At 41.1% G+C, this 24,528-nt stretch overlaps 1 protein-coding gene across 1 annotated transcript in view; it reads left to right on the top strand.

Annotated features, from left to right (window-relative positions):
• Window positions 1-24,528, top strand: part of CDH7 (cadherin 7) — a 92,463-nt gene that overhangs the window by 27,313 nt on the left and 40,622 nt on the right. The window contains exons 3-4 of the mRNA XM_024199519.1: window positions 14,636-14,930; window positions 21,827-21,946. Coding sequence (XP_024055287.1) covers window positions 14,636-14,930; window positions 21,827-21,946 — 415 coding nt within the window. The remainder of the gene's footprint in view (window positions 1-14,635; window positions 14,931-21,826; window positions 21,947-24,528) is intronic.

Below are 24,528 nucleotides of genomic sequence, written 5' to 3'. Positions count from 1 at the left end.
TCTGGATGGTTTCCAATTGTGGGAGTAGAGGTGGGAAATGGGATTTGTTTGACATGTTTGGGGGAGATAATTGGGGCAAATAGTTTAACCCTATCAAATGCATTTGATACCTCTAGCTGCACACTAACATTGTAATCCTGCAAGCTGCTCCATGTGAGCTGACCCATTGAAGTCAGTGGACCTCTGTGCAAACACAGCGGTCCTTCTACATGGAACACCTTGCAGCATTGGGGTCTATGGTATTCATTTATTACACTGCATTCCTAATGCCTATTCACTTTTATAGGAGTTATACATGTGGAATACAGGGAGCGTAGAGCCTTACGCAATTTGATTAGAAAACTGAAGCAGAGAGTAGCTGGCTTTTGTTTTACAGCTTCAGTGCTTCCTGGCAACAAAATAAATCAATTCACTGGACTAGTAAATACATTGGCATAGTAAATAATATCAGGAAGCATGGTGCATTGTGAATAGACATGGAGCATGTGATAAAACCTGTAGCATTTTGGAAGAGAGGTGTGACTCTATCTTGACATCGAAAGTAAATTAAAAGGTTCAAATTTGCCTTCTCCAGCTCTTGAGAATAATTATTCAGTTCAATTATTTAAGTAGAATTGTGCTTCAAACATATTCTCACACTATTTGTTTTCGTAAGCACTTGTATGAGCAAAGTTGGATCACTGAGATTTGTTTGATCACAAAATGAAATGGTTTTGGGTAGAAACAGAAGTAATTTATATTGGTTACAGGGCCGGCTCTGGCTTTTTGGCCGCCCCAAGCAAAAAAAACCAAACAAACAAACCTGCGGCGTGGCCAGAGCGCGGGTGCACGGGGACCGGCTGGGGGGGGCGCGGAGGAAGCGGGCGGGAGAGAGAGAGAAGGGGGCGGCCAGAGCTACAGCAGGGGCGCTGCCACGCGGCCCCTCCCGCTGCGCCGCCTCCTGCCGCGAGGGCTCCGCTCCGGTTGGTGGGGAGGGAAGGAAGAGGACTGCCCTGCAGGGCGCTCTGGTTCTCCGCGCCGCCACCCCCTACAGGGCGGCCGGAGCGGAACAAGAACAAAACAAAAAAAACCCGGCCGTGCCGCCCTAGGATTGGGCAGAATGCCGCCTCGAACAATCTGCCGCCCCAAGCACCAGCTTGCTCAGCTTGTGCCTGGAGCCGGCCCTGATTGGTTAGGTCAGAAAGAAGAAACAATACCATATAACTTATCTGGCAAATTACACAGTTTGAATATTGAAATAGTAATACTGAGTACTTGAAGGAATATTCACAGTAAACACAGACCTCTCAGTGCATGTTTCATCCAGTGCATTGTTCAATGTACATTATTTTCCCTGTTCTAAGTTACAGCCTGATTGACTTCAGTGGAGTTGCATGTGTATAAGTGAGGGCAAAATTGGGTTCTATGTATGTAACCACACAGTTATCCCTCCTTACTTGCCCACTTCCCTTTGTGTAAGTGTGATGTTGCCTGTGGGCTGTTGGTGGTGCTACAATACAGAATTGTTGCTTTTTCAAATTAAATATTTTGCAATTAGTATGTGAAGATGCACATTATACAAATGGTTTTTACCTCTCAGAGCTGCCAAACTGTCATTTAAGAGCACGAATAACAAATGACCATTTTGAGGAGTGACATACCATGATGATGGCCCATTAAAACTCCTCAAGAATACTCATGGACTGCATATGCCACTCAGCCATCTACAACAGCAGCTGCCTCTGTGCTCTTCCTCTAACTGTGCTAATCTTAATGGGCTTGCTGCACATTTCCTTGCAGCCACAGGGCATCCATGCTCTTATTAAAACTGGGGCAGAGGAAGGCAGAGGTTTAGGATTGCAGCATCTGGACATGTAGAGAATTGAGAGGACCCAACAAGGAGATTTATATCTCTGTATGACGTTATATATATGTATATATTTAGTTGAGTGACATTGCTTGAGAGGAAAAAAGTTGTGTACATGTTATAGAACATGTGTGTGACTTGGCTGCTCTTATCACATCCAATTTTCTGTATGTTCTTATTAATTATTCAACCTCCAGTCCTTAGATGACAGTACCTCATATTCCTAGGCGGACCCTGACATCTGAACTTGATGTTTCATTCAGGAACCTTGAGGGCTTACTTAGATTATAACTGAATTTTTTTGAGGAGTAGGTTTAAGAATATTGGCATGGATTATGATTAAATAATAGTTTTATCAAGCATTACAGATGTGTTTCCATCAACATTTCTTTATTTTAGTGTTGGTTCAATGAATGTTCAGTTGGGTCCCAGGGTGTTTAAAAATCTGATATGGGCGACACAGTGTGATATTAGTACCATATAGTCAGTGGCGTAGCCAGGATCTAAGAGCAAGGTGCCCCCCCCTTGGCTCCTACTCTGGCCACGCCCCCCTTGGCTCCTCCTCCAGCCGCTCTGCCCCCCCCCCATTGGCTGCCAGCCGCCATGATGCGCCCCCCCTTGCTCCTCTGGCCTCGGCTGCTGGCCGCGCTGCGGAAGGGGGTGTGTGTGTCTGTGCCTCCTTTGCGGGGCTCTCCCGGCCCCGGGTGTGTTCTCGCTGCCCCCTGCTCCTGCGGCCTCCCCGGCCCCACCCTTCCCCGGGACTTTGCCTCCTGCACCAGCCTTTGAGTGCGGAGGAGGGACAAGCCCGTGCCGGGAGGGAGGCTGGATTTTAGGGCAGGGGAGCAGCCGAGCGCTGCATCTCTGATTGCAGAGCCGGGTGGGCAGCCAGCGGCTGCAGAGGGTTGCGGCGGGGTCTGGGGCCTCCTGCTTCTCACGAGCCCTGCGAGCTGCCCAGGTCCTGATCGGGGCCCCTGGGCCCGGGACAGGCGCTGCCATTTCCCTTGCCTCCGTGTCTCAGTGTGCCGCGGGTGGGCGTGTCCAGGGCTGGGGCAGGAGCGGAGCTTGCTGCAGCAGGCTCGGGCCACGCGGGACCTGCCCGCGCCGGGGCTGAGCTTGTGTCTCACTCGGACGCCAGGGGGGCTAGAGCAGCAGGCGAAGGAAAGGAAAGAAGAGTTATTCCGATGGGACAATGGGCCTGTGCACGGAAGCTCACAGCTACTCTGCCAGTGCTGCACCCCCCCTCGCTCCTCCGGTCGTGCCGCCCCCTCCCCATGGCTCCTCCTACCGTGCTGCCCCCCCTTGCCCGCAGGAGTTTAGCGCCGGCCGGCAGGCGTGCCACTTTTTGAAAACGTGCTGAGGGAAAGCGGCTGCTTCCCCTGCACCCCACTAGCTACGCTACTGCATATAGTACCAGTTTGGAAGGGTAGACAGGTTCTGTGCTTCATAAAAGCTCTTTGGCTACTTTAAAGATATAAAGGTTAAAATAAAAAGTGAGTCTTTTTAAACGAAATATAAAATGCTTGTGGAAGTTGGAGACTTGGCAGTGTGGAAGGGTGAAGTCCTCCTTATCACAGAACTGTGCATGCATCACCAAACTGCCCCATCAAATGTCTCAACCCTTGACTTGTAGGAGTGAGAGGACAGTTGAGTCCTCTTATCAATTCAAAACTTGGCCTCAAGAGCTAGCAACTATATTTCCTGTGAGGAAATGAATAAAATTCTTAATTTTTGATCTCTGTGACCCAGTGCCTACTCTCAGCTCCGGCCCCTTTGTGTTACTCTAGCACCAAAAAGGGCCAGAAATCTTCCCTAACAGGATCAGTGAAGAGTAATCTGGCATATGTGTCACAGTGGGTCACAGCTGAAAATATCAGATTCAGGACAAACTGCTGAGAAATAGGGCAGAATCACTCCCAAACTGGTGGTTATTCTATCATAAAATATACCAAGCCAGTAACAAAAGTAAACTTCTGTCTCACCATACTGGTTAACAATAAATCTAAAATGCAGTCTCCTTAGGCATTCCAGCCCTTGCTTTACCACCCGGACACTGGACTCTATGATGAGTGGTTACTGAAAATCAATTTAGTCACATATAGGGTCTTCTAATCCCAAGAGATCAGCCACATAGCCAAGTCAATATTTAACTCAGATTTTATCCTCCCCACCTGGTGGTCAATCCTTTATTATCTAATATCTAAAGGTTTATTTATAGAAAATAAAGAAAAGACAGAAAAGAAAGAGGAGAGATTTAAAATGGTTAAGGAAGTCTTATACATACAATCATTGCAAAGTTCTTGGATCAGGTTTGTAGCAGTGACGTTACAGACTGCTCACTTGTAAAGTCTGTGGTAACTTCCAAAAGATTGGAAGGTCCTCTGACCATAGTAAATATGGTCCTTTTAGTGTAAATCCATAGTCCAGAGATCAGAGCAGGAAAGAGGCAAAGTGGAGATGCTTACAGGGTCCTTCTTTTATACTTTCTCCCATGTGGAGGGACTGCTTAGTTTATGGAAAATTACAGGCACAAGATGGAGTTCAGGGTCACATGAGCAAATCACATAACTTTGCATGCTTTGATGACTCATAGACGCAGGCATTACCCATATTTTGACTAAAGCATCCACAGGAAGGACCACCAGGTGGGGAGAAGCTTTTTCTGTGGCCCATTGTGAGATGTAAGTGTTATTTAATGGGCCATCAACTTGAATAGTTCATTCACAATGTGCTGGCCAGATTGGATATAAATTACCTTGTGGGTGTTATGTCAGGAGCAAACACATTTGATATATAGATCTGTATAGCCAATATTCATAACTTCAGACACAAAAATGCTACATGCATATAAACAGGATAATCATACTCAGCAAATCATATCTTTTCCATTGACACATTACATGACATACTTTGTACAAGATTTGTTGCAATTGTCTAACAGTGGCAATATTAATGATTCAAATGGTCATATTTCAATTATACAGCATCACAATAGGGAAGCTGGTTGGCTAGAGTTGACATAGCCAGCCCTATGCGATCTCTCTGACTGCCCATTGTATCAGAAGGGCTGCAGGAGCAGGAGATGGTGAGGCAATCATCAGCCAGTACAGAGGCCCTTAAGGAGGGCTCTCAAAACTGGCATAATTTAGAGCAGCCCTGGGCCCTGGGCTGCTCTAAATTACTCTGGGGGCTGCAGTGACCCATGGAAGCCCGGAAGCTTAGTGAAGCACAAAAGTTGCTTAAAGCCGTATTTCCTTCCATTTTATCACTCAACTATGCTGCTCAGAGCTCTGGAACAGCTGAGGATCTGAGCCTGTGACTCTAAATTTTGAAAAATACTCTAATTCTTTTCACTGCTCTGTGCATGTGTGATCACTTGCATTTTTCCTCCCCCCCCCCAGCACCTGATTCTGCTGATTCTCAATCTTTTTTAATGTACTACAGCCTTCACTGTGCCTCCTAATATATAATTTAACTGTTAATACAAATTTTCCCTGGAGAACAAAGTTTCTCTGTAAACACAGGGTAGTTACAGCAAACATTTACAGTTACATGATGCTTGTCCAGCAGCAAAAAATGCTGTAAACATTCATAGGATATCCATTGCCCAAGTTGGAATATTAAAAATGCTGGTGAGCTGCTACCATTCTATCCCAGAGATTCTTTCTCCATCCCTAGACTGCAAAATCAGCCCCATTCGCTACTTTATTTTGTCCTTTCTTTCTTTTTTTACCATCTCCATAGTTCTTTATTTTCCCTTCCATTCCTTTTCACTTTCTATCTCTCCTGTTATCTTTTCCCTCCATATTCTTCTACCCCAGTGCCTTCCCTCCTCCTCTGTTGTCACTTTGACCTCCATGTCTGGTGTGCCCACCCCTTCCATGTCTGACATCTGCTTTCCTCTCATTCTCCCCATATATGGTCTATGGCCATATATGCAGAAGAATATATGCGGTGCGGGCCAGGCCACCGCTTCCCGCAGCTCCCATTGGCCATGAATGGTGAACCGTGGCCACTGGGAGCTGCGAGCGGTCGTACCTGCGGACGCTCAGGTAAACAAAGCATCTCGTGGCCTGCCAGGGGCTTACCCTGAACAAGCCGCGAACCAAGGTTGGGAACCCCTGGTCTATGGTGTCATGTCTACTCTGTTCTCTTCTCCCTGATGTCTTTTTTCTTCACATCTCGCTGCTCCCCTTCCTGACCCATATGGATCTGTACTCTCCATTATCTCTGGGCCTCTGACCATGTCTCTGCACTGCAAAGCCAATACTAATCTCTTCCGCCATCCAGTCAGCATCTGCACCTCATTGTATCTTCAGGCCAGTGCCCAGCAGATGCTGTGCTCTGGGTTGGACCAGATTCTTAGTAGTCCTTGATGTTTCTGCCTGTGTTACACAGAGTGAATGTGTGTTTACTGTGGTGCTACTTCCTCTATTGCACTGTGGTCATTTCTGCTCAAGATCCCAAAGCAACAGAGCCAAACACACGTGGCTAGTATGTCAGAAGGGTTAATAGTGCCATTGTGGCATAATTATCTACATTGGTTCCATTCAAGCATTGATGGCATTGCTGATACTGAAGGCTTGGACACCATGACAAAAGCCAAGCCTTTAGAACGCATATTATTTAAAATAGTTTTTTTTCCCCCTTAACATTCCCTGATTAAGATTATAGTTATTTTTGGACATACATTTATATTTGGTGCTTTTCTCTTTACTTTATCCCTTCCCTATATTGATTCTTATACTAAAAAGCAGAACATAGAATAGTGTTTTTCCCCTGTGATCCTAGCATTGTACAGCAATGTAACATAAAATAACAAAACAAAACAAAACAAAAGGAAACATTTGCCCTCCAGGAGTTGTTCCTCAGTGTTCTTTGGAAGCAGGTTTCTAAAAGGAAATCATTATCAGCTGAGAAGTACTATGGCTAGCTCCTGGGTGTGAGGTGAATGATGCGAATTACAAGCCTTTGCTGATGTCAGTTATGTGTATTACAATTATCTATTTCTATTTCACATGATTTTGTGATGAGGCAAATTGGCAATTCATGATATATGGTTAGATTTTCAAAAGTGCTCAATTCTCAAGAACCCATTTTGAGAACAGTAAGGTCAATAAGTGGGTGTGAGCCAGGGAGAGCGAGCACCCTGATTTTAACAGGAATATGACAAGTCTCCAAATCAAATTTAACTTTGACACTAGCCCTACATAGACTAATTTCATTCCAGATTTAAACTTCTACTCAGGTTGAAATTATTCCAGTTCACTGAGTCTTGATCCCCAAACACCCTCCCATATAACAAATATTGTATAGGTATATATTTTATGGAAATATGTAACAAATTTTAAATTAACAATCACAATTCAAAATGCCAATACAAACAACAATATAAAAATATATGGCAAAATTGCATAGTTACAATCAAATAAAATAGTAAATCCAATAATATTAAGTATTTAAGTAACAACATTGTCGTTCGTGACCATTGAAATGAATAAGATGGGAAAGAAAGGAGGCAAATACAGTCTTTGCTAAGATAATTTTGTTTGAGATTCCCCCTACTTTCATTCCATCTTCGGACAATTTAATATTTGAAAAGTGCCTTTAGTTTCATCTGGGCATGTGGCTGCACATTCCCTCCCAGCCCACTTCTCAGTCTTGCCAATGGGATGGCAGCAGGTAGTTGTGAAGTAGTTCACTTCACAATCCATCTCCAGTCTTTTTGGTGAGATGAGTTGGTGGGAGGGGAGAGAATGGGGAGAAGGGTGCTGCCAGGGACCTAGCTCATCGAAACTGTTGGCTGGACATAAGACCTGAAGAGTCCACAATTGTAGAGCCAAAACAGAGAGTTCTGCCATTTTGTCTTTCTTTATTGCTTCCCCCAACCCTCATCCTCCTATCTCCCCATCATCCCTGCTCAGTTTTAGTGTTAAGACAAGAGAGCAGGTACATTTGTGTCATCTCCACTATGGATGAGGAATCAGTTCTCCTTTGTCCCCCATCCCTTTTGTCATACTTTTCATAGTGGGATAGAAAAGGGGTGAAGTGTGGTGACTCCTCCTCAAGAGACTTTCTCAGTTATACTGAGAATAAGTATCTATATTTGATTCAAAAGCCCAATATTTTTGAATCTCTGAATACTGCAGTGTCTCATACTCTTTTTCTCTCCCTCTTTTTCACCACAGCCTTTGTGATCCTGTTGGTGGTGGAAAGCCTGCAGCTCCTCATGTTCTTTCTGTCTCTGTCTTTTCTACCCTGCCCCAGGCTTTGCATCTCTCTGGACCTTGCAATGAAACAGGAGCCATTAACAATCCTGTCACCATGAGGAACAGCTTCAGATATAGATTTAAAATGTATTTAATGTTAGAAAGAGGAAGACAGGAATATTAGCATTCCACCTATTTTGCGGGAGTCTGAAACCAGGCAAATAGCAGTCCATGCCTCCAGAAGTCAGGGAGAGCCTTGCTGGTCAGACAAATTGACTCTAGTGCACAGGTATCCATAGTTATTGATGGAAATAGATTTTTAGCTCTATAGGAGGTACTACAACAGCACACAGTAATGCTAAGTAATGCAAAATGATGTTATCATTGGCCCTGTGAATTGCAATCTACAAGATGTCTGAAAGCATAGAGCATTTCATAGATTCATAGATTCATAGATTCTAGGACTGGAAGGGACCTCGAGAGGTCATCGAGTCCAGTCCCCTGCCCGCATGGCAGGACCAAATACTGTCTAGACCATCCCTGATAGACATTTATCTAACCTACTCTTAAATATCTCCGGAGATGGAGATTCCACAACCTCCCTAGGCAATTTATTCCAGTGTTTAACGACCCTGACAGTTAGGAACTTTTTCCTAATGTCCAACCTAGACCTCCCTTGCTGCAGTTTAAGCCCATTGCTTCTTGTTCTATCCTCAGAGGCTAAGGTGAACAAGTTTTCTCCCTCCTCCTTATGACACCCTTTTAGATACCTGAAAACTGCTATCATGTCCCCTCTCAGTCTTCTCTTTGCCAAACTAAACAAACCCAATTCTTTCAGCCTTCCTTCATAGGTCATGTTCTCAAGACCTTTAATCATTCTTGTTGCTCTTCTCTGGACCCTTTCCAATTTCTCCACATCTTTCTTGAAATGCGGTGCCCAGAACTGGACACAATACTCCAGCTGAGGCCTAACCAGAGCAGAGTAGAGCGGAAGAATGACTTCTCGTGTCTTGCTCACAACACACCTGTTAATACATCCCAGAATCATGTTTGCTTTTTTTGCAACAGCATCACACTGTTGACTCATATTTAGCTTGTGGTCCACTATAACCCCTAGATCCCTTTCTGCCGTACTCCTTCCTAGACAGTCTCTTCCCATTCTGTATGTGTGAAACTGATTTTTTCTTCCTAAGTGGAGCACTTTGCATTTGTCTTTGTTAAACTTCATCCTGTTTAACTCAGACCATTTCTCCAATTTGTCCAGATCATTTTGAATTATGACCCTGTCCTCCAAAGCAGTTGCAATCCCTCCCAGTTTGGTATCATCCGCAAACTTAATAATCGTACTTTCTATACCAATATCTAAGTCGTTAATGAAGATATTGAACAGAGCCGGTCCCAAAACAGACCCCTGCGGAACCCCACTCGTTATGCCTTTCCAGCAGGATTGGGAACCATTAATAACAACTCTCTGAGTACGGTTATCCAGCCAGTTATGCACCCACATTATAGTAACACAATCTAAATTGTATTTGCCCAGTTTGTCGATAAGAATATCATGCGAGACCGTATCAAATGCCTTACTAAAGTCTAGGTATACCACATCCACAGCTTCTCCCTTATCCACAAGACTCGTTATCCTATCGAAGAAAGCTATCAGATTGGTTTGACATGATTTGTTCTTTACAAATCCATGCTGGCTGTTCCCTATCACCTTACCACCTTCCAAGTGTTTGCAGATGATTTCCTTAATTACTTGCTCCATTATCTTCCCTGGCACAGAAGTTAAACTAAGTGGTCTGTAGTTTCCTGGGTTGTTTTTATTTCCCTTTTTATAGATGGGCACTATATTTGCCCTTTTCCAGTCTTCTGGAATCTCTCCCGTCTCCCATGATTTTCCAAAGATAATAGCTAGAGGCTCAGATACCTCCTCTATTAGCTCCTTGAGTATTCTAGGATGCATTTCATCAGGCCCTGGTGACTTGCAGGCATCTAACTTTTCTAAGTGATTTTTAACTTGTTCTTTTTTTATTTTATCTGCTAAACCTACCCCCTTCCCATTAGCATTCACTATGTTAGGCATTCCTTCAGACTTCTCGGTGAAGATCGAAACAAAGAAGTCATTAAGCATCTCTGCCATTTCCAAGTTTCCTGTTACTGTTTCTCCCTCTTCACTAAGCAGTGGGCCTACCCTGTCTTTGGTCTTCCTCTTGCTTCTAATGTATTGATAAAAAGTCTGCTTGTTTCCCTTTATTCCCGTAGCTAGTCTGAGCTCATTTTGTGCCTTTGCCTTTCTAATCTTGCCCCTGCATTCCTGTGTTGTTTGCCTATATTCATCCTTTGTAATCTGTCCTAGTTTCCATTTTTTATATGACTCCTTTTTATTTTTTAGATCATGCAAGATCTTGTGGTTAAGCCAAGGTGGTCTTTTGCCACATTTTCTATCTTTCCTAACCAGCGGAATAGCTTGCTTTTGGGCCCTTAATAGTGTCCCTTTGAAAAACTGCCAACTCTCCTCAGTTGTTTTTCCCCTCAGTCTTGATTCCCATGGGACCTTACCTATCAGCTCTCTGAGCTTACCAAAATCCGCCTTCCTGAAATCCATTGTCTCTATTTTGCTGTTCTCCCTTCTACCCTTCCTTATAATTGCAAACTCTATGATTTCATGATCACTTTCACCCAAGCTGCCTTCTACTTTCAAATTCTTAACGAGTTCCTCTCTATTTGTTAAAATCAAGTCTAGAACAGCTTCCCCCCTAGTAGCTTTTTCAACCTTCTGAAATAAAAAGTTGTCTGCAATGCAGTCCAAGAATTTGTTGGATAGTCTGTGCCCCGCTGTGTTATTTTCCCAACATATATCCGGATAGTTGAAGTCCCACATCACCACCAGTGTCAGTGAATCTGAAAGAAATGGACTAGTCATTTGTTAGACCCTCAATGGTAGAGTATTTGTTGTCCTAATTAAATAAATACAAACACAGCAGGTCAGACTGTACCCTAAGGTTTAGCCCTTCAGGTTCAACAGGTCCCATGGGTGTACTGAGGGCAAAATTTGGTTTATTTTTTGATTAGAGAAGTAGTGTCTTTGCTGGTCAAAATCTAAAGAGCTCACTGTATCTCTCTCTCACACATACGCACAAGAATATTTTAAAGTGATTTTTTTAGGGCTTGATCCTGTGAAGCGCTAAGTGTTGATTTCATTGGGAGTTAAGGGCTCTCAGCAACTTGCAGTGTCAAGCACACAGTGAAAATAATTGTCATTAGTGATACATAAACCTCAAAAAATGTGTATATGTAGTTCAGATAACTACCAAACCTCTGGAGATCTCCTCATTCCCAACAGGCTAACATGACCCTGCCTTTCTAGAGTTGTTAGTTCTCCCTAAATCTTCCTGATTATGGCAACATCCTCACATTGTTAAGGATGCATTCTGTGTTTTCTCTTTTAGAGCTGGTGCCTTCACTTTTAGTTCTCGTGAGCTCTTGTGCCCAGTGCATGCCAGGGAAGATTAAACCACAGAACCTACAAAGCCTAATAGTAGATGTGCTTGGGGCTCAGCTGAGAGGCATCTGGGCCCATTCAACAGATCTTGGAAAATAGAGATAAGGTGACCTAGATCCCCATATGTGTGTATGTGTGGGGTAGCTAATGTGGGGGATTGACTAAAGGTGGTCTTGCATGGAGGCTCTAGGAATTGGGGGGAACATATAGTCCCTTCATTAAATGAAGAGATCTGAAATCCTGGAAAAAAAAGTTTGGGTTCAGAGAAAGTAATGAAGACCATTCCCCCCTAATTATGGCCTCTTGTAAAGAAATCTGTGGCTGGTGGGGATAGGAGATCTCTCTGAGGTGAAGATCACTGGATTTCCTACAAACTGTGCCTGAAAGGCAATGAGTTAGGGGAACTCCAGAGTGGGAGTGGGCAAAACTTCCAAACCCTTTGGATCCTTGGGACCACCCCCTCTACAGAGACATGAGTCATTTATGTTGCTCTACTGGATAACCTCTCTCCTGAAATCATAACATATTTGCACTGCTACTGGCTGGGCCCCCTTTTAGACTTCTGTGCTAGGTCCCTCTTGGATTTCTATGTGGGAAATCACAAGTGCAGTGGAGAGCCTGTTGGGGGCAGTGCCACAGAGCAATACTACTCTATCTTACACACAATCTGAGTTGCAGAAACTCTCTGGAGCTCTTCCACACAGAGTTCCAGAGCAGGGTTTTCCTGGAAAACAGCTGGCAAAGAGTGCTGCAGAGGTGGCACCATCTCTTTCTGCATATTAATCCCCCAGGATCAACCCAGGTCAGTTACAAGGCCAAATATCAATATTTAGCCCTTCCAAGGGTCTCAAAGTACTTTGCAGACATTTATTAATCTTTACAAAGCTTTAGACTCTGACCTGGGTAAATATCATTATTCCACTTTCAGATGGGGAAACTGAATAACTGAGAGTGAGACTAGTCCACAGACACATTAATAGTCAGTGGCAGAGATGGAAGTAGAGCCCAGAACTCCTGGGTCTAAGTCCTGTGCTCAGTCTACAAGGTGAGTTACTTCCTCCATCTTAACAGTAGACTTACACTAAAGAAACCCAAAGCAAGGCTGATGTGTACATTCTCCAGCTATCTGGATCCCTTCAGTGCAGTTGAATTTTTTACATTGTTCCTGACACAGAACTTTCATTTTTCTCATCCTGGTACTAAAATACTCAAAACAGTGTTTAAACAAACTTTTTAGAGTGTTCTTATAGAATGAGAGCACCACACTGCCTTCTGTGGTGATATAGGGTTTTCCCTAGGGTTAAGTAAGTGCTTCTGCAGCTAGTTGAGCCTGGGACACTGTTTTTTAAAGATTTAGTAGAACAAAATATTCTGTAATTTTAATAAAATAAAATGTGCAATGAGTGTAGCTCACCCACAGCCTGAATTTTGTAGTATCAAAGAACATTGCTGGTCACTCTTTCAGTCCACAGAGTATCAGTTATCCACTAAAAGCTCAGACTGCAGTCCATCTATTAAGATTGGTAGAAGGAGCATACTGCAACTGCATAAATAGTAGCTATCCAGAGGATATAAGCTAGGTGATGTATAAGTAATATGTAGCTCTTTATCCATTTGAAAAATTCAAAATTGGTCTCCGATTTTTCACTGCTGAAATGACACAGGCCTTTTGCAATTGTATTAAGTTCTGACTCAGACAGCAATTTTCTGCCCATGAATTCTGGCAGTGATTACAATCCTAGTGATACTCCCAGCTGAGAAAAAAAAATAGTGATGGAAAGAATGATAACGATGACGGCAAAGTACAAACAGGCTCAACCTGCGTTTGATATGGGGTGAAAGATGTTCCAAAGAGGATAAGAGAAGCAAACAGTTTGAACATCTTTGTCATTGTCCTCAAGTAACATAATCTTTTAACAAAACAGCAGGTGCTAAAGTGCACATGACTAGTGTTTTCACTTGTTCCCTACTGAAGTGTTTTTTGTTTGTTTGGGGCTTTATTGTGTGTGTGTGGGGGGGGTGGAGTTGGAGTTGGGGATGTGCATGTGTGGGTTCTGTTACCTTTATTCTGTCCCATAATAACTACACTCTGACATTCATTCTGTGAAGTGGTAGACATTATATAAAGGTGTTAGGCCATCTCTTGGTTCTTTTCATGTTCTAGCCACATACCTGTGTGAAGCAGGGTTGGTTCCAGCCATGAAATGTAGCTGTAGCATACAGTGCTCTTATTACCTATATTGGTGCAGATTGGTTATACTGTTCCTGTATTTTAGGACAGGCTTTAGATGATGTATAATGAATAAACTGATATCATTCCTGGAGCATAGAAAGGTGTGACTATTTTCCAGGTTTTTACTGATTTACACTTCTGCCATTTGTATTACAAAATTGCATTTTGATCATGTTTTGGATGAAATTTTGTGAACTTCATCTTGATCTCAATGAAATGATAATTTTTAACACTAGTGCAACTCTTTGCAGTCCGGTAAGGGTTGTCCATGTTTTACATATGAGGAAACTGAGGCACAGAATGAAGTGACTGGTTCAAGAATATACAATATGTTAGTAGCAGAGCAAGACTCCTTGATTCTCTAATCTATTCTGATTGTCCCAGACTATGTTGTACAATGAACACTGGGAAAACTATCTTGTAGCTGATCTAGGGTACCCAAAAGGAAAGAAACAATTATTGAGATTTAGTTGATAGTAACTTTGTTCCAAAATCACAAACATCCTGTAGGACAGGCGTTGATAGCTGCTAAATGGTTACACCTGTTTAAGAACAGACAGCATTCTAGAACTGAAATACAGCATGAGGCTACTATTGTTTTGAAATGACATAAAATGCTTTTGAAAGTTAGATTGCATACAGAAAGGAAAGAAATGTTCTTGCTCACAAGAGCAAGCTGACAGATTCTAATAGTCTTTCACATGCCGCACACAATAAACAGTCAGCTTATCTTTCCAAGAACAATAGAATTTCATGTACTGCTGCATGACATAAGAATTAGTTTTACATATCTCCATATCACTGACTCTCTTGTAAGTTAATCTCATCTCTCATCAATTTTTCACCAGCTTCACTCTGATGTTGATAAAGGCGATGGCTCCATCAAATACATCTTGTCAGGCGAAGGGGCAAGTTCCATTTTCATTATTGATGAGAACACTGGGGATATTCATGCTACAAAGAGGCTGGATCGGGAAGAGCAGGCCTACTACACGCTCCGAGCACAAGCACTAGATAGGCTGACTAATAAACCTGTGGAACCAGAGTCGGAGTTCGTCATTAAGATTCAGGACATCAATGACAATGAACCAAAATTTCTGGATGGCCCTTACACTGCTGGGGTTCCTGAGATGTCTCCCGTGGGTAAGTAGAGAATACATTGTTCATGTCTTGGGAAATCTGTTCTTATTATCTTTTTTAAAATGTCATTATTTTTTTACGGTATTACACCAAGCTATTTAATTATCTATGAGCCACCTGCAACAGTTGGTTGTTTGCAGGCTTGATGGGAAAATAAGGCTTTACAAAATATTTATTCTTTCAAAAATGTGGAAAAACTTAAATTCGCTATATAGGGATTTAGATAGGCATTTTATGGTGTACTTCTCATTTCAGTGCCCAGAACCTTTGTTTTATAATTCTCATTAAGAACAAAAAGTTTCACACCTATGCTCTGGCACAGAGAGGTGATAATACCTCCTTTTGTATATATCAACTCCATTATGAACAAATTCCTTTCAAAGCCATTTAGTACATAAAGTGTTTAGTGTGTGTTGCTTATAGTGGTGTGTTAGAACTGTACCTCATTTGTAATAGCCAAATTATGCTCTGTGGGAAAACATGCATGGACCCAAGAGCAGAACTTGGCCCAACTTAAAAGAGTTTTGAAGTTTATTGGAATTAGAGAGTGAAGCCTTGTAAGTAGTTCAAGTATTCTACTGGAATATAGCAATGTGAATGAGGCATATCTAAACCCTATCTACATTCAGATCCATTATTTAGTCATTTTAAAGGACCAGCTCCTCAACAGGTGTAAATTGGCAATGTTCTATTGGCTTCAGTGGAGCTATGCTGATTTACACCAGCTGGCAATCTAGTCCAGAAGCGGAACGCCGGCCCCCCCATCCCCGCGGAGTGAGAGAGGCGAGCGATGCCCGCCGCAGCTGGGGCGATCCACAGGAAGGGCCCGGCTCGCGTCCAGAGTCGCCGCCGCCCCCCGGGAGAGGGCGGAGAAACTGGCTCACTTACAGTGAGTTTTGTTACGAGCTAAGGGCTTGTTTACGCATAAACTGGAATCGAAACCCCCCCCCTAAATATGTTGTAATTCAAACCTTTTGTTACTTCAGTTACTTTGCAACTGTATGTGTGGACACTCATCTTTCAGATTAAGACTTCCCTATGTCAATTTAATTTAAATTGATTTTTTACTGATTTAAGTTGTATCAAAATGGGACATTCAATCTGAATGAACAGTGTCCACACACCCTAACGGTGTGAATTACAATCATTTTAGTTTTTTTCAGTTTCACTTGTGTATGTTGGCAAGCCCTATGTTACTGTTCCAGAATGAAAGGAGGAGAGAGAACAAAAAAAATATTTTGTTTAGGACTCTACTGAAATCATTAGTCACCATTACAAATAAAGGAGGCTCACTTGAAATCCAAAATATTAGCAGAGAGAACATAAGTAGAATGTTGCTATTGTCATTTGATTTTACTTAGCAGAAGTCATAGATATGATCCCTCAGTTGATATTTTGCATTTGTCCATGATCATTTCGTTCTAGGTCAGAGTCAGAAGAGGCAGAAGTAACATTTGAAGGAAAGAGGGAGATTAATATTCTTGTAAAATATTAGGGGGAAGGTGAAGAGGAGATAGACTTCTAAAAACTGTTTCCTGCTGCACTCTGGAAAGAGAAGATAATTCAGATAATTCAAGAGACTTTTAAGAACAAATAATCCAAAAGTTTAAGAGCAATATATTCATTACCAAGAAAAAACAAAATACCGATGTTTCAGACTAAGTGACCTCTCCCAGGTTTAAGCTAGTTTTACTGCAGCATCACTGTTTTCAGTCATCTTTGTACTAAATATATATCATTCTTAAAGTGTTGGCTCAAGTAAATATATCCATAGTGCAACAGGAAGTAAGATTTTAAAGCATCTAACTTCTTCATCTTGCACACTGAAGAACAGTATCTCCATCTTTCCTCCTGGTGTAACTTCTGCCTTTTCCCACATTGATTTATATTTTTAAGTGACCATGGTAAGTGCCACACTAAAAGTGAGGGCTTTTCCCCCTCAAAAATATAGTAGGAAACATTTTTTTTTCTTGTGCGTTTGAAACTGGATTGTGCACCTGACTCTTTTGCCATTTGATAGCAACCCACACTAGTGTCATTATATATGGTAGAGAACACACACACTATTGTTTAATGTGAGCTACTTTCACATATTCCTTTGCTGCTTCACCAACATAAATGACTGGGTGAAATTCTCCCCTGAGAAGGGGATCAGCACAAAGTATATATACCATTTAACTCCTACTTAACTACTCAAAATGGAATTTAAGTGGGACTTAAGTGGGACTTGAGTGGTGCGGAGGCCTTGTGCTGACCTCTACATGGGACTGAATTGCACCTCATTTGAGATTTCTAGAATAATACATTTTAAACATCTGTGGAGTTTGTATTGTAGTAATACTGAATACTGCATTAATATTGGATTAAGGGTTTAGTAGCATGAAGCCCTTGTGTGGCATTTATCTTACATAGTCACATTGATTCATAGTTTATTCATATTACATAATTTCTAATTAAACATCTACAGCATTCGTGAAATATTAAGGGGGAACAAAGTATCTCTCTCTCCTATTTTGTCTAAAATTATATCCATGACAAGGATTCCTTAATTGAATATGAAACAGAATGAAAAAAGATCACAGGTTTATAAACCAAAATGAACTATAAAAGCATGAGAACTATAACCCCACACTTCCAAATAGCATTATTATGTAAGCATGATGATTCTAAAATTACATTTTGCAAATATTTTAGAACATTATCTGAGGACTACTGAAGCCAATCAGAGTCTTTCCTTCAGTGGGCTTTGGACTGGAACTTTTATGAAAATATTGGGCAGGGGAATATCTTCATAGAATCATAGAACTGGAAGGGACCTCAAGAGGTCATCTAGTCCAGTCCCTTGCACTCAAGAAAGGACTAAGTATTATCTAGACCATCCCTGACAGGTGTTTGTCCACCTGCTCTTAAAAATCCCCAATGATGGAGATTCCACAACCTCTCTAGGCAATTTATTCTACTGCTTAACCACTCTGACAGATAGGAAGTTTTTCCTAATGTCCAACCTAAATCACTAAATATTGATGGCTTGCAAATTTTTCCATGGAATTAAAAAAGCTCCAAAAGTATGGCCTATAGGAATGTCAGAGACAATAAAACATGTTAAATTATGGATAGAGTTATGAGTGACAATGTATTTTGCTTATTTTAAAAATGTAACAGAATGTTATATTTCAAACAAAAAAATAAACCCCTTTGCGAATGGATCTAATGATGTAGGCTGGAATTTCAAAAGGGCTTAGTATGCAAAAGCTCCCACATTAGCATCTAAAAAAGTGAATTTGCAGAACACTTGAAAATCTGGCCCTATGTGCTTCAAAAGTAAGGAGACTGAAAATTAAGATTTTTACGCCTACCTTAATTCTGTCTCTTTGCTCTGCCAATTTTTCACTTACAAGAAATCCTCCCCATTACCACATAAAAGAAACATGTCTGTCTTGTTACATATATGATGGTATGGGCTTTCATCGTATGATGATTTATTAAATTTATTTATTTTTAATCTGTTATTGTGCCACTGGTCAACTCTGCAGGGACTTACAATTTTTTTTTTTAAACCAGACCTTTATCAAGCATAGCCAGTCACTAAAAACAGGTTTTCCTTAATCTTCTCCCCAATATTCCTTGCCCAACCTCATTTAAAACCCCTGCCTCCCATACCACCACTTTTTCTCAAGGTAAACCTACAAACCCCCAAATAAGCTCCTCTGCAACAACCAGTTAACCTCAAGCAACCTTTTACCAACATGAATAGCCTGGGAGAATAGGTGACTTTTAGCAGCATTTCCTGAATCTGGGAATCCACCAAATCTGGGCTCTGGTGAATCAAAGTGGGAATGAGTTCTAAAGCCAAGGGTCCCTCACTCCAAATGTCCTCCTGCTATCCCCCAAATGTTTAAATAAGAGAGTGGTTAGGTCACATGCTTCAGATTATTATAACTCTCTCTCTCTCTATATAGTAATATTTGCTCCCTGCATGAAACACCATTTAATAAGCACACTGCTCCATTCTGCACTAGCTGTATTTTCTGGAAGAGTTTAAGGTGTAGCCTAATTACAGAGGTCCTACCTGGAAGTGACTAAGGCGTGGATAATTGTGGCTAGATCCACATCTAAAAGAAAAGGAAGAAACCTCCTTGGCAAGTACAGAGGATAAAATAATTTACAGTCTTATTTTTGGCCTATACAGGTATAGGCAAACCACAAGACATTGTGAGGACGTTATTTTGCTGTGTGTTCCACAGCCCACATATGTAGGTGGATATGGTGCAGATTAATCTTTTGCTTGTATCTGGAATTTGGGGACTCTGACCAATCTTGGGATGGTGAATGAGATTCATTGGGGCTCCCAGTTCATTATTGGTGACAGATGGGAATAAGGTGTGGTGTGGTTTGTATGTGGAGTATCAATTGCAAGATGTAGCATACCTACCTCATACCTGGAGGCCAGAAAGGGTTTGAGTCTGTGGTCTGTTAGTAGTAGGTGGGTTCACACTTTACAAGCCAATATGTAGAACTGATCATGGGATAGTGAGGTTATATAGCATATATTTGAATATTATATGAGGAAAAGTGGTAGGAAGTAACAGGTAGCTTTAAAGTTGGTGTAGGAATCTTAACTTCCAATTTCCTTACTTAAAAGTGTTGGTTTTGAATTGTAACTACTATAGAAAAATCTATTTTTTTCTAAGTAATATAGATTATTGTCCTTAAATCTATCTTAACAAACTTTTGGCAATGAAATTTTTCTTTTCTTTTCTTTTCTTTTCTTTTCTTTTCTTTTCTTTTCTTTTAGGTAAAGTAAAACTTCCAAGTACTTCCATTTCTTTCCACTTCTATTTTAAATTATTTTAATGAAGAACTTTTGGAAAAGAATGAAATAAAAATCTTGTTAACTTAAATAAGGTTAAAACAGCAGGTGGGGGGGCATGTATGTTCTACTCCTTGAGAGACGCAAAAGCAAGACTACCAGGGCTTTCTGTCACTGTCTGCATTTTCTGAGAGCTACAAGTACTTATTCTCCAAACCTTGACTTGTACTTCCCTTAGAACACATCTTCCTCCCAGGGGTAATTTTCTATACAAAACCTTCACATAGAAAACTTTCTATCTCAGGTGATTTTCTGCTGAAAATTTGCTACACAAAGGCTTCTACATGCTAAATATCATATACATAAATAAGTAGGTTGCACACATTTCTTTTGTAAAAAGTCCTTTATAGAATATCTGCTCAGAAACACACATATAGATTTCTATATGAAGGTTTTCTACCTAGAAAATTTTCTGCAGGAGATATTTGTATGAAGGGACTTATCTTCACTCCAGAGGAGAGCCAGATGCACCAAAGAATGGTTTAATAATTTAATAAGTCCCTGATTCATTCCTCTCATGAAGTTTAGAAGCTCAATTGGCTTCATCAATGGAGTTTGCAAGTACACAAGCACAGTTAAATTTGAAGAATTTACAAGCTCCCTATGTTGTGGCTGCAGAGCTTGTCATTTCCTTGCAGGCATTTGTTTGTAGACCTTGAAAAAACCATGAGCAGTGAACAAAGACCTTACTGTCTGAAGATGTTGTAAGCATCACTTGCAATATTTGCAGACCTTGTAAGCTCCATTGGCAATGCCTAGCGACCTTGTAAATTCCAACATAGTAACCCTGGCATTCACAAGGAGTACAGAATATCAAATAATGGTTATAATATTCATACACTCCAACGTTAAGGATTCTGGCAGGGTTAAACTAGGTCTCTGTATTAGCTTTCATTGTAGATCAAGCTGTAAAACCAGTTTAAAGTACTGAATCAAAGGTCTTAAGTACCTACCAGGTCCCTAGGTTGCTGAGAGGAAGGTGACAAAAACCCACCATTCCCTGTCTAATCTGGCAGTGAGAGAAAAATTCTTTCCCAGCTCCCAAAAGCTGACTAGCCTGATGCACGCCCCAAGGCCCAGAAACCCAGTCGTTCTCTGATCCCAAACAGGGGCAGGGTGGGACTTGTTCATCCCAGATGCAGAATGACACCTCAGGCAAAGGAAAGGGCTTATTAACCCTCCCATCAAGTGCATGGGAGCCAATGGGCTTTTGCTGAACCCTTCCAGCCAGCCAGCCTCCCCTCCCCAAGCCAATGAGGAGGCTGAGGGCCCACAAGGAGGAGAGGAAAATGAGGAGAGGCAGTCCTTAAAGGGGCCAAAGGTTTTCTTTCCCCAGTTGGCCCCAGATAGGGAAGGGTGGTGGGGGTGGGGCATGTATAGAGTTATTGCCATAGCTAATAATGAGTTGGGATCTCAGCCCATTTCTGGGTGGACAAATGTTTACATAGCAAATTACCATCACAGGGGTCCCTAATGCATTCCCTTATTGGTGGTCTGATCACTGAGGTCAAACATTAAGTGGTCATAGGGAATGAATGTCCCTCATACTTAAATCTGGTCCCTCTAGGTCAGGACTGAGCTACATTGATGGGGCAATGTGGGATAGTTCTCACTGCCATTTACTGTGGTGTACCTATCTTGTGGACTACTAAAGCACTTACGTCACAAACACAGCCAAGCCAGCTCTTTCATCAGAACAAAAAATAACCGTAAAGGCAAAATATTACAATATTCAATAAGATTATGTACTTATTATACATTTGGTGAGGAGGTTTTAAAGGGCAGCAGTTAATCTGTACTGACATTACAAACTTGTATCATAGTAGCCTGTAGTAGTCATTTAGAAAGGTGAGCTAACATTCTGAGTGGGATCAGTGTGGAAATGTAGGGTGGGCTAGTCACCTGTTATGTTATGTGGAAGCAGAGGGATGGAAAAAGTATAACATTGTTTGTAAGTCTAGTTTGTTGCATTAATGTAATTCAGAACTGTGGGACATTTAACTAAAGTAGTGTCTTAAACCTTTTGTAGGAACTTCTGTGGTTCAGGTAACAGCTACTGATGCAGATGACCCTACTTACGGCAACAGTGCCAGAGTGGTGTACAGTATTCTGCAAGGACAACCTTACTTTTCTGTGGAGCCAAAGACAGGTAACTTTTTCAGGTTCCCGCACAGATAAGTCCACAATAATGCTGAGATATAGTTCAGTTTGTAAATTAACAGCACACATTTGAAATATATAACCACTTGAAAATATTTGTATCTGTCTTGTCCCTCGCTGTGATCTCACCAGCTTCCTTATCCATTGCCCCTACACGCACCAGCCCTCTTCAGGCTTCCCGAGATTCCTCTTCTGTATGACCACCTTTCTCAGCTTCCCTTTGCTGCCAAAAACTTCACTGTGGGGCTCAACCAGTCTCCATATCTGTATGGGGTCTGGCCTAGATTGTTCCTTTGAAACGTTGAACATTTCTGGATTGTCTCTAGATGTTCTCAGATGAGCATAATTCTCTGGGCATGCCTGTTTAAGAAGTCCCAACGGCATGCAAGTAGCCAGCTCAGGATCAATACAAAGCCATAAACCAGCTAGGGTCCAGGATTAAACCTGGGAGTTTAGGCTGGTGTGTGGGTAGGGTTGTGGATTTGCAAGAAAAATGGTTAAAAAATTCAGACATTTCTTGACGAAATGATCAAAATTTCAACATCTCCACCTGAAGCCTGTTCCCACTTTCCACCATCTCAGTACACATCCATAGCAACACAATGAGATTGAGCATCAGAGAAAGTAATTTTTGGCACAAATTTCCAAGGTGTTCTTCACACACCACAAATCGGTGCCATTTATTTTACTTAAAAGTAGACTATAATAAACTCTATGGTTTACAATGTGGGCCTGCAAGCATTTTGTGCAGAAGGATCCATTATTCTATTCCATTCTGCTTTGATCCACATATTGTACTCATCATTGTGATATCGGTAAACATTTGCCACCAGTTGCTGCATAGCTGCTGCAGTTATTGTTATCATTATTATTTTCATTTAAGCATTCATGATATTCTGTACAAGACATACAGATTAAGACTTGCCTCCCTGCCTGATTTTATTTTGTACTCCTCTCGCTTCTGTGTTTTTATTCCCTTCTCCCATTTTGTAAATGTTGTCTCCTTTGGGATGTCCTCTGACTCCGGATTTCCTACTCAGAGAGTGAAAATGAAAATTCTGTGAGAAATGTCAAACAATTCTTTTTAATTTTTATTGAAAAATTTCCATAGAAAATGTTTATCTTTTTTTTTTCTTTGACCAGGGCTAAAAACAAGGCATTGTGCTTTTGAAACCAATAATCACCTGTCACTTTTCTTCCAGCCACTACCAAAAAGAAATATTTCTAAAAACAATTTTCTGTATGTTTCATAGGAATTTATGAACTTTTATAGCCAAACCATCATGCACATGTCCTTACAGTCTTCCTGATTTTTGTGAACATTATCCATTCTATTGCATCAGTTCTTATGAAGACAAAATTAGTAACTTTTGCCCTTTTTCTTTAAGTATGTATCTGGTCCCTACCAATGTAGCATCTGAGTACTCAACAGTCATTAGTGAATTTACCCTTACAATGTCCCTGTGAAATAAGGAATTCTTACTATCCCTGTTTTACAGTTAACACAAACTGAGGCACAAAAAAATAAAACGATTTACCCAAGGCAACATAAGAAGTCTGTGGCAGTGCTAGGAATGTAACTCTACTGAGTCCCAGTGCAGAGCATAAACCACGTGGCCATCCTCTCTCAACATTTTAACAATGCCTGAATTTATGGAAATGAGCTATATTTTGGTTTAACTGCATTCACATTAGGGGTTTTGTGCCTGTTTCTAAATCGATATACTGGTATCTAAAATTTGTGTAGACCAGCCTCTTAGATAGTGGCATGGTAACTTCTGGTCAATCAAAATCTTTGAAGAATGAAACTGAAATGTTTTGTTATGTTTTTATTAGTTGTGACGCCACAGTCCTCTATGTACATGACAATTATCTTCCAGAAAGGATGACTAGCATTGGAAGAGTTATGACAGTAGCTATAAATGACAAAAAGCAAGCAAATTAGAACATTTAGAAACAATTAAAAACAAATATGTTGTGAAATTAAGTATTCATTTTTTCCCACAAATTTGTTGTTCCATGAAATCTATTTGTAAAGCAAATATTTTTGCACAGAAAAGTTTAATGCGGAGCCCTGCGTTCAAAAGAAGAGAAGATAAATAAAACTGTAACTAAACATTTGACAAATCTCTGATGAAGAGATATGGGTTCCCATGTGCCTCTCCTTTATTTTGGTTGTTTGTTTACTTTGTTGGTGACACTAAGCATTGGTAGAGTAGATGCCTGCCTCTCTGGAAATCAGAGTTAGCAGCTGTACAATGTACCAAACATGAAATATTCATAAAGTCATCATGGTTTGAGAAGGAATATTTATTTATCTGATACGTATCGACAGAGCAGAATGGGTAAAGCACTGGATTTTTTGCTATTTTTTTTTTAATTTCAAACCATAATTACAAATTGTATGTAAATGACTAAGTGGATATAACAATAATATTATTTCATATATTAGAGTATTTCAGTTAATACATCAAAGCCACCTCATTACATGGAGTGCTTTAGAAGTGGCTACTGTTTAAATAAATAGTAGCCAATACAAAATAGCTTCATTTGAAGGCATTAGTAGGATAT

Source organism: Terrapene carolina, unplaced genomic scaffold (assembly GCF_002925995.2).
Source record: "Terrapene carolina triunguis isolate 2854851 unplaced genomic scaffold, T_m_triunguis-2.0 Scaffold58, whole genome shotgun sequence".
Lineage (NCBI taxonomy): Eukaryota > Metazoa > Chordata > Testudines > Emydidae > Terrapene > Terrapene triunguis.
The sequence above is the reverse complement of the archived record's forward strand: the minus strand, read 5'-3'. Positions and strand labels throughout refer to the sequence as shown.